The sequence below is a fragment of the Microcaecilia unicolor genome, chromosome 1 (genome assembly GCF_901765095.1).
Source record: "Microcaecilia unicolor chromosome 1, aMicUni1.1, whole genome shotgun sequence".
NCBI classification, from domain to species: domain Eukaryota; kingdom Metazoa; phylum Chordata; class Amphibia; order Gymnophiona; family Siphonopidae; genus Microcaecilia; species Microcaecilia unicolor.
The window spans coordinates 647,111,842-647,122,478 of record NC_044031.1 but is presented as its reverse complement, the minus strand read 5'-3'; the positions used below and the strand labels follow the sequence as shown (position 1 = coordinate 647,122,478).

Here is a 10,637-nt window from a genome sequence, read left to right as displayed (position 1 = left end):
TATATTTTTATAATTTTAATTGTCAATACTCATCTTTGGAAAATACATCAACCCCTGAGCTTGATGTATTTTCCAAAGATGAGTATTGACAATTAAAATTATAAAAATATAAAAATATAAAAGTGAAGAATAGTGCTAAATAAGTAAAAAGGGTGGGTAAAGTGTACCGATGAAGAGAGGTGTGCAGGAACCATTGCCATTTAGTAATCTTGGTAATGTGCACAACTGAGGACACTAAGAGATAAAAATTATTGAAATGAATGCTTGGACTTAAGAACAGAGGGATTGTGGGAGCAGACGCAATATATAAGTGCAAGTTGTTTGAAGCCCCACAGTGACTATACGGAGAAGGAAGCCATTGTGATTGTTTTGTACATAAGTATTGCCATACTGGGAAAGACCAAAGGTCCATCAAGCCCAGCATCCTGTTTCCAACAGTGGCCAATCCAGGTCACAAATACCCGGCAAGATCCCAAAAATGTACAAAACATTTTATACTGCTTATCCCAGAAATAGTGGATTTTCCCCAAGTCCATTTAATAACGGTCTATGGACTTTTCCTTTAGGAAGCTGTCCAAACCTTTTTAAAACTCCGCTAAGCTAACCGCCTTTACCACATTCTCCGGCAACGAATTCCAGAGTTTAATTACACGTTGAGTGAAAAACATTTTTCTCTGATTTGTTTTAAATTTACTACATCGTAGCTTCATCGCATGCCCCCTAGTCCTAGTATTTTTGGAAAATGTGAACAGACGCTTCACATCTACCCGTTCAACTTCACTCATTATTTTATAGACCTCTATCATATCTCCCCTCAGCCAGGTGTACATGTGTGTGAAAAAAACATGCTAACAACCTCTCGACAAATACTTTTATGTGGTATCAGTGTAGGAGTTACTGGGAGCAGAAATTTAGGTGGAGTTAGCAGGGTTGGCATTAAGGGGTGGCACACAGGGCAATTGCCCTGGGACCCCATACTACAGGGAGCCCACAAGCCTGCCTCAAGCTGAAGAAGGCATAGGCTGAAGACCAGCTGTGGGGTCCCCTCCCAAGTTTCTGCCCTGGGCCCCTGAATGTCTAACAGCAGCCCTGGGAGTTAGGACCTAAACATCTATGTATGAGTATTTGTGCATATTTTATAACATACATGTGAGATAGAGACGGAAACAGTTTGTCAGGCCAGTAAAGTTATCTGAATCTGATACCAAATGAGACAGAAAGGCTGGAAGTGCCTGGAGTGTGGTAAGTGAGATAGAGACGGAAATTCAGAGGAAAGATGAGGAATGTGTCCAGAGGAAAAAGGAAATGGAGTGTCAGAGAAGATTTGGAAGCACTTCTTTGTCTAGAGAAGGCTCTGAACATTTTTATTTGCATCTGGAGAGCCAGCCCCAAAACTATAAGAGTCAGCAACTGAGATCTGTCTCATTAGTCCCCCCCCCCTCCCCCCCGGACCTGGTGCAGGCTGCAGGACAGCCTCAGTTTCTCCAGCAGTGGACAGTGCGACAAAATGGTGTGTTTTCCCTTCCTCCATTTACACACTCACGCATGTGTGTTCAGGCATTGGGTGTGAAAATCATGGAAACGTCTAATTAGGGTGACAGGACTGTATATGTGTCTTTGTGTGTTTGGGTGTGTATGTGTGTGTCTTTGTGTGTGTGTCAGTGTGTGTGTGTGAATCTTTCTGCATGTGTGTCTGTGTGTACATTTGTGTGTGTGTGAGTCTTTCTGCATGTGTGTCCATGTGTGTCTTTGTGTGTGTGTCAGTGTGTATGTTGGTGTGTATGTGAATCTTTCTGCATGTGTGTACATGTGTACATGTGTATCTTTGTGTGTGTCGGTGTGTGTGTGTGTGTGAATATTTCTGCATGTGTATCCATGTGTGTCTTTCTGTGTGTGTCGGTGTGAATCTTTCTGCATGTGTGTCTGTGTGTACATGTGTGTCTTTGTGTGTGTGTATGTGTGAATCTTTCTGCATGTGTGCCCATGTGTGTCTTTGTGTGTATGTCAGTGTGTATGTGTGTGAATCTTTCTGCATGTGTGTCCGTGTGTCTTTGTGTGTGTGTATGTGTGAATCTTTCTGCATGTGTGTCCATGTGCACATGTGTGTGTGTGTGAATCTTTCTGCATGTGTGTCTGTGTGTACATGTGTGTCTTTGTGTGTGTGTGAATCTTTCTTCATGTGTGTCCGTGTGTTTCTTTGTGTGTTTCGGTGTGTATGTATGTGTGTGTGTGAATCTTTCTTCATGTGTGTCCGTGTGTTTCTTTGTGTGTTTCGGTGTGTATGTATGTGTGTGTGTGAATCTTTCTGCATGTGTGTCTGTGTGTACATGTGTGTCTTTGTGTGTGTCAGTGTGTATGTCTTTGTTGTCTATTTGTACAGATAGACAAAGAGATGGCTGGAGCCTTTCAAATAGGCACTATGCGTGGGTAAAACACACCTGAAAAGGGAGTTGGGGGAGGGGGGCACAAAATCCCAGGCAGAACAGCACAATTTCTAGATGATCTGGTGCCTGGTATTTATGGATCGTACTTTAAAGATTCTTCTCTGTTCCCAGCTCTCACTCCCTTCTTGGTCCTCCCCCACCACAGTCCTCTCAACACCAAGAAAGATGTTTCTGCAAGTAGGTGAAAAACTTCCAGCAGACTCCCAAAACAGCAGTCAAAGAGCAAGATAATCAAATTATGTATCTCCCCCTCTTCCTCTCCGCCCTTTCTCTCTGGGGCAATCCTCCTTACACTGTACTTTGCCTGAATCTACATCTTGAGAAATTCTGGCACTGTAGAGGTTAAACACCACCCAAGGAGCCAGCAGGATACCAGGGGGTGTGTCCTGAGGGGTAGGTCTGAGACTTCTTAATCAATTAGAAGAGTCACACATGTTTTTAAGGGAACATACTACAGCCCCCTGATCTATTGAACTGAGAGGCAGAGAGGAGACAGCAAAGGGGTCCAGGCTTTTCACGGAAAGCATCCAACTTCAGCAGGTGCAGGTGAACTCTGGAGTTGAGCAGCTGAGGAACATGAAGTCGTGAGCAATTGGGGCACTTGGTTTTCAAGAGCCAGGCCTGGGGGGACTGGAGACAGAGCTTCTGTATCTGGCCAGTATGGAGGATTCTACTGCTGTCATGAATGAGAGCTCTGTGGACGGCCAGATGGAGCTTTATTGTGATTATGAAGACTGGGAGCCATCCCTCATTCTGCTGCCCACCATTCACCTGCTGGTGTTTCTCCTGGGCATCTCTGGGAATGGCCTGGTGCTGTGGACCATCTACAGAAGCAAGGAGAAACGGCGGTCTGCGGACACCTTCATTGCTAACTTGGCACTGGCAGACCTCACCTTTGTAGTGACCTTGCCACTCTGGGCAGCATACACCTTGCTGGGCTATCACTGGCCCTTCGGCACATTCGCCTGCAAGTTGAGCAGCTACCTGGTCTTTGTGAACATGTATGCCAGCGTCTTCTGCCTCACCTGCCTGAGCTTTGACCGGTACTTAGCCATCGTCCACTCCTTGACCAACGGCAGTCTTCGGTCCCGGCTCAGCAACTTGCTGGTCACCACTGTCCTTTGGGCACTGGCCATCATCCTGGCACTGCCGGCCCTGATTTTTCGTAGCACGCGCCAGGAGCCTGAGGAGAACAAGACCATCTGCTTCATGGACTACTCCAGCGTGGCCCAGAACTACACGGAAAATGTGTGGATTGCGGGGCTCAGCATCTCCTCCACCCTCCTGGGCTTCGTGGGCCCCTTCGCCATTATGCTAACCTGCTACTTCTTCATCGCCCGCACCATCTCCAGCCACTTCAAGAAGCAGCGCAATGAGGAGCTGAGGAAGAGGAGGCTGTTGACCATCATCATAACCCTAGTGGTGGTCTTTGCACTCTGCTGGCTGCCATTCCACCTGGTCAAGACTGTCTACGTGCTGATGGACTTGGATATCATTCCCTACTCCTGTGGCTTCCACACCTTCCTAAACAACATTCACCCCTATGCCACCTGCATAGCGTACATCAACAGCTGCCTGAATCCCTTCCTCTATGCTTTCTTTGACCGGCGCTTCCGTGACCAGTGTCTGGCCGTGCTCTCTTGTGGTCACCTAAGCAATCCGGAGCCCCAGGACAAATCCGCCAGCTTCTCCTCCGCCAGCAAGCACGGAGAGCCCAAAGTGCCAGGGACACCCACCGGAGACACACTGATCCCTGGCCACAGCTGACCCCCGCCCTCTAACACACAATCGACAAAGCTTGAGAGCAAAAAGAAGGGGAGCAAGAGGTAAAGTGATGCACTGACTGTCTGTCTGTCTGTCTCTGGGTTCCACTGTAAGTAGAAATCTTTGTGTCTAGGAGAAAAGTTCCAGAATAGCTGAGGGGATGTGAGAGGGGAGATGGGAAGGAGCCCAGGGTATCCTTCTTCTTCCTCTGGTGTCCTCTGATGTTTCATGTCCTGTCATAGTGCCCAGCACTGGCTGAACACGCTCAGCAACTGGAGGCTTCCTGCATTGCAGGCACACGTAATCCCATTGAGGTCTGTGGTTTTCTGTAGGAAGACGGGGGTGGAGGGGGGGGGGGGGGGGGGGCTGGACCTGCAGTAAAATATTACAGCAGCACGTGTCAGAGGTAACTGCTTCCTCTCTTTGATGATTGTAATAACTGCTACTACTAATGTATTACTGAGGCTGGCCTTGGGTGAAGTCTGTTGCCAGGATTTGATTAGGGATAGTCATTTAAAATAAATATCATTCACAGTTAAGAGTATGTGCACTCTTTCCTGAGGGGGTGCTCATTTCAAATAGTGCACCCTCCTTAAGAAAAGTGCACACTTGTCATGACATTTTTTTGACAAAGGAAAGAAAAAACGAAATGAAAATGTGTTGGGTGCCCGTTCCTAGATTTGATCCCCTGTTCATGTGGCTACCGTGTGACTCTCAGCCCAATTCTGACCTGGTGCTGGTCATTAATCCCTTTTCCCCAAACCCAGTTTTCTGTCAGAGACAGTGGCTGTCACATGACAACATTTGAAGTTTCTTCCAAGGGTGATCAGGGAATAGAAAGAGGTATGTTAGCCTTTCTCTTCCATCATCAGACAGGCACAGGAAAAAAAACACATGCAGAGCTTCATATTCCATTGTCTCTCTGCAGTAAATGAAAGGACACAGCTCCTAAACTACAGTCTGGGCTGGAGGTCTAAAATCATTACCTGAAGGGATCAAAATGCCACCAGACAGCTTCCTACAGGGGAGTTAAGCTGGCTTATTAGGGTTACAGAAAAAAAGAAAGCCCTCTCTAAATCCCATTTATTAAAAATTCCAGAGAGCTGATACAGGGCTTGATTTACTAGGCTTTTCTCCCAGTAAATCAAACCCTTAAAATAAGTTCTTGGATTTAAACATGCCTAGAAGGAAGGATGGGGCCCTTTTCTCTGAAGCTAAGCCCCCCATTGCCCCACACCCCAGAACCAGCCTATCCCAATCTCTTGTACATGGTCTCTTCCACAAGTGCTTATGACCTCACAACCTCTGGGGCAGAGCTGCTTCTGGTGTTTCTTGGGAAGTTTGCAAAAATTGTCTCATCTGTCTGTACTGCACAGCCTTCCCCATACCTAGGGACCTCACAGTCAGTTCAAGTTTCTGGATATCCACAAGTATGTATGAGATGTTAGTCTATGTTAAATTAATCGTTTATGTATATTCACTGTGGATATCCTGAAACCTGTGAGATCCCCAGGGCAGATTTGGGAAGCCCTGTGCTAATGAATTCTGGGACTAGGGAAAGGGTCCAGCCACCCCTTTAGAAAGTCACTGTACCCTCTGGGAAAAGTGGCACCTAAACCCAGCTCTAGCCAGGGCTGGTGCTAGACATGATGGGGTCCAGGGCATATGCTCGGGAGGGGGCCCCAAAGCTTGCTTGCATTGTCCCTCTTTCAACTTTAGGCAGGTTTGGGGGGCCCCAGGGCAATTGACCTGTTTGCCCACACCCTAACGCTGGCCCTGGCTCTAGCACAGACTTCTCTTTCGGAAGGGATTTTACATTTCTCACTCCTTTTTCAGTTGTAGTCCAAGGTGAGTTACATTTAGCTACAGCAGGTATTTTCTCTGTCCCTGGAGGGCTCACAGTAGTTTATACCTTAGGCCATAGGAAATTAAAATCATGAGTAGACACAGTGTGATGTGAACCAGGCTTTGCTAGTTGTCAGCTTGCCACTATAGCCATTAGGTCACTCCTCCCTCGCTGGTGTGCAAGGAAGGAGCACCTGCAGGACATCTAACTATGACATGATGCAATGTGTGCACCAATCAGATCTCAGGATATGTGATGTCACAGGGCTGCTCCAGCAGAAGGGCCAGTGAAAGGACAGACGACTGCAGAGTGTCCCTATGCGCATTACATTGGCGCAAAGAGAGGTCTGCAGTCACAATCCTAAGCCTCCATCTAGAATAGTGTTGCCAGCTAGATCCAGATTCTCCTGACAGGGTTGATCCAGTCCTGGGCTTATTGCAATGGCATGCAGGGATTTGTAGCCTTGCTTTTCTTAGGGAATCCAATGGGGAAATCAGAACTACAAGTCCCTGCATGCAATGAGGTATGGCCAGGACTGGATCAACCCTGTCGGGCGAATCTGGATCTAGTTTGTAATCCTATCTAGAACCCATGGACAAGAAGGCATCTGGGGGGGGGTTATTGCCCTCACATATCTTGTATTGGCACATTCATTCTGATATACCCAGCTGTGTGTATGTGAGTGAGTCACGGACAGAATTTAAGCCTGTGTGACCTCTCCAGTTCTGGCAAGGCTTTTGGTTTAAAATTTTCCACAATCACCTCCAGGCTCTAGTGTTAGGGTTACCATATGGCTCCAGAAAAAGGAGGGCACATTGATCCTGTCCGGGTTTTGCTTCCATTGAAAGCAATGGAAGTAAAACCCAGATTGGCTCAATCTGTCCTTCTTTTTCTGGAGCCATATGGTAACCCTATCTAGGGTTGCCAACTACATCCAGATTTGCCCAACAGGGTTGATCCAGGCCTGGGCTTACTCCAGTGCATTTATGGACTTGTAGCTTTGCTTTTCTTAGGGAATCCAATGGGGAAATCAGAACCACAAGTCCCTGCATGCCATGGGGTAAGCCCAGGATGGGATCAACCCTGTCAGGGCAAATCTGAATCTAGTTGGCAACCCTTCCCCCAGCACTGTCTGTGTGTCCCCATCCAGGCCCACCATTCTTCAGGTCAGACATACAACTGCTCAGCCCTAGTAGGAATAGTTAGGCATAGCTGCCAAGTTACCTGTTCCAGGAGGGAGACTTTTTGGCCTGTTCTGGTTTTAAACTTACATCCCAAAGTAGTCCATGATTCTATCCCTTGCAATCAATGCTAAAGGTCCCATGATGCACCAGGATGAGGTTGGGAAAATTCCAGGACTGGTCAAAAAGTCTCCCTCCTGGAATGGGTAACTTAGGAGATCTGGTTAGGTATTTAAATATGTAACCCCTGAAAAGGGGCTAGTGCCCCAAACCACTGTGTGTTCATGCCCCCTTTAAAAAAAATACACTATTTGAAGTGACTGTCTCTAACAAGATTTCTGTCAAAACTTGAGAAAACTAATTAATTTAGTTATAAAATGGTGCCATCTGCTGGTGAAAATGAAGATTAACTTTTCTGTTTCCTACAGGAATTTTCACTGAGTGAAGAATTTTTATCCTTTGGACTTCTACATAGGCCATTCTTGTGCAACCTGTATGAAGCTTTGAAATGGACTCTGCCCTCTGTTGGTGACTACACTGTCTTCTATCCAGCAGCTTACATGGCAAATTTGCTACGTTGTGCCTTGTGTGACAGTTAAACATATGCCTGAATCCAGCTTACCTGTCATTGATTCAGATCAAAATCAAGGAGGAGTGAGACAGGAAGGCATGCCACTGAAAGTCTTCTGAGGATAGTTCAACAACTGCAGGACTTCGTTTATAATAACTTTGCATGCTTACGGGCATTAAGTGAAAACTATTCCAATAGAAAGGACCTGCCAGGCTGTTTGGTGTATTTGAAGATCAGTGTTATGCATTTCTTCTGTAATAGGTGTGTCCCTGTAAAAGAGGTTTCTGTAATCAAGGGCAGATCATGTAACTGAAGCTCTGAGCTGTGCATCTGAATATAGTTTACATGAATTGCTGTTCTATTTGCCCTTCTAATATACAGCTGTGTTTGGCACTGGAACTAATTAATTACTGTTTGTTTAGACTCTTCCCTGCTGCTCTGCTGAGCTTCTGCTATAAAACCTATTTAGCCTGTTTATAACTTTGGGCTCCCTGTGTTTCCATGGTCATTGCAGTTCTTGAGGAGAAAAGGATGCACTCTGGAGAAAAAAAAAAAAGGGGCCTCTCTGGGGAAAACCTGTGCCTGCAAAAGTTTCCACTGTGGAGCAGCACTAACTTGCTGCCTTAGACCTCAGCTCCAGAAGGGAGATTTAAGACCAGTCCAGGATTTCTGCCAGCCTCATCCTGATACATTATGGGACCTGAAGCACTGATTTCAATGGGTAGAATCAGGCACTATAAATACCACACTGCTTTGGCATGTACATTTAAAACCAGGATTGGTCAAAAAAGTCTCCCTCCTGGAACTGGGTAATTTGGCAGCTCTGCAGAACCCTTCTAGCGAGCAGAACTTCCAAGTTTCAGGAGGCTGATTTCCGGTCCTGGATTTCTGACATCCTGGATGCATTATGGGATCTGCAGCACTCATTTCAGTGGGTTGAATCAGGGAGTACAAATATCAGTTGCAGCTCTGGGATGTAAGTTTGAAAGCAGGACTGGTCAAAATATCTCCTTGCTAGAACTGAGCAGCTTGGCAGCTCTGCTAACTACTTATCCTTTTGGTCTTATTCCCCAATCTCCTTTGCTTTTTTCTGAATTAATTTGCATGATCTCTTACCTTTTAAATTTTGGGGGCATGGAGAGAGGAAGAAAACATGTGTATCTTATTATTGTCTACCTTAGGGGGAGGGGGGAAGTGGTGGTAGGGGCTAAATGTCCTTCTTTTTTGCATACAAGCTGTACAATGTGGATTTTTACAATGACCCAGCTCTTGAAGTAGACTTCTGGCCAATCCTATCTTTTTTTTAATGACCCAGTGCATTATGGGATCTATAGTCTGGCTTCTTTTTTTGTTACATTTGTACCCCCACACTTTCCCACTCATGGCAGGCTCAATGCGGCTTACATATTGTATACAGGTACTTATTTGTAGCTGGGGCAATGGAGGGTTAAGTGACTTGCCCAGAGTCACAAGGCGCTGCCTGTGCCTGAAGTGGGAATCGAATTCAGTTCCTCAGGACCAAAGTCCACCACCCTAACCACTAGGCCACTCCTCCACTCTATTTGGAACTCAGCTCTAGAGGACATATCAAAAAACAGGACCCACGGATCAGGTCGCATGATGGCTCAGTATGTTTCTCTCTGTCTAGTACAGGGGTTTTGAACCCAGTCCTTGGGACACACTCAGCTGGTCTGGATTTCAGGCAATCCAGAATGAATATGTATGGGCGAGATTTGCATGCGCTATCTCTATTGTATGTAAATTATCTCATGCATAGTCATTGTGGATGTCCTTAAAACCTGACTGGGTGAGAACCTCTGGTCTAATATAACCATGTAAAGACTGTGGAACTATCCAGGAATTTTGTAGGAATAACAGCAGAGAAAGGGTTTGTTTGTTTTTTTTAGTTATAACCATCACAGAGCTGCCAGGTTATTCATTCCAGGAGGAAGACTTTTTGGCTAGTCCTGATTTTCGACTTACATCCCAAAGCAGTGTAGTATTTGTAGTCCAGGATTCTATCCACTGAAATCAGTGCTGCAGTCCCATAATGTACCAGGATGAGGTTGGCACTGGCAGAAATCCAGGACCGGCCAGTCTCCCACACAAATGTCAAACAGTCCGTGCCAAGGAGAGCTTTAGAAAATGTGTTTCTCACTGCATTTGATTATCCAATTTTAACACTGCCATGGACGGTGCATTTTCCCAGGGCCTAGTGTGGGGAGGAGAGGAAAGGTCTCCATTATTACTCTACTACTACGAATCATTTCTATAGTGCTACAAGAAGATAGGAGCACTGTACACAAACATGGAAGAGACTCTGCCTTCTAACTCCTGGATATACAGTCTATGTGTAGCTCCCTCCCAGCTCTTGCCCAGCAATATGGACATCACTCAAAGAGACAGGCCACGTGTGGGTGTTGGACACAAACAGAATATTTTGAGGCCTCTAGGAATGCTGGAGTTCATTTCACAAGGAGAGAGAAGCTCATCAGTTCGCTACATGATCAGAAATAAAGGTTAATAAATAAGAACAAAGACACACACACATAAAGGTAATATTTTTGACCAACTTTCATCAGCTAAAATCCCCTTCCTTATATCGGGCCAGAATAAGCAAAAGACACCAATACTAGAAAATATATGTGAATCATGAAAAGGGACAAGGGAGGAGAAGATGATAGGCAGTGGAATTTTATGACTTGTAATGCATTAGAAAGCCCACATCTTTGTTAAGCCAGATCTTGATAAGTAAGAACATTTTAACTTGTCATCTGGTACCAAAATGTGGTCCTCCTCTGAGGTGTCCCTTTGGTCTGCATTCTGCCATC

General features: G+C 45.7%; 1 protein-coding gene across 1 annotated transcript; it reads left to right on the top strand.

Annotated features, from left to right (window-relative positions):
- The first annotated feature begins 2,830 nt into the window (after positions 1-2,830).
- Positions 2,831-8,377, top strand: APLNR (apelin receptor). Its single transcript, XM_030222492.1, has 2 exons — positions 2,831-4,270; positions 7,664-8,377. Exon 1 carries the CDS (start codon positions 3,105-3,107, stop codon positions 4,209-4,211), a length of 1,107 nt encoding a protein of 368 aa, XP_030078352.1. The 5' UTR covers positions 2,831-3,104; the 3' UTR covers positions 4,212-4,270; positions 7,664-8,377.
- The last annotated feature ends 2,260 nt before the right edge of the window (positions 8,378-10,637 follow it).

Excerpts from the sequence above, each read along its gene's own strand:
- APLNR (XM_030222492.1), top strand. The coding sequence starts at position 3,105 with ATGGAGGATTCTACTGCTGTCATGAATGAGAGCTCTGTGGACGGCCAG.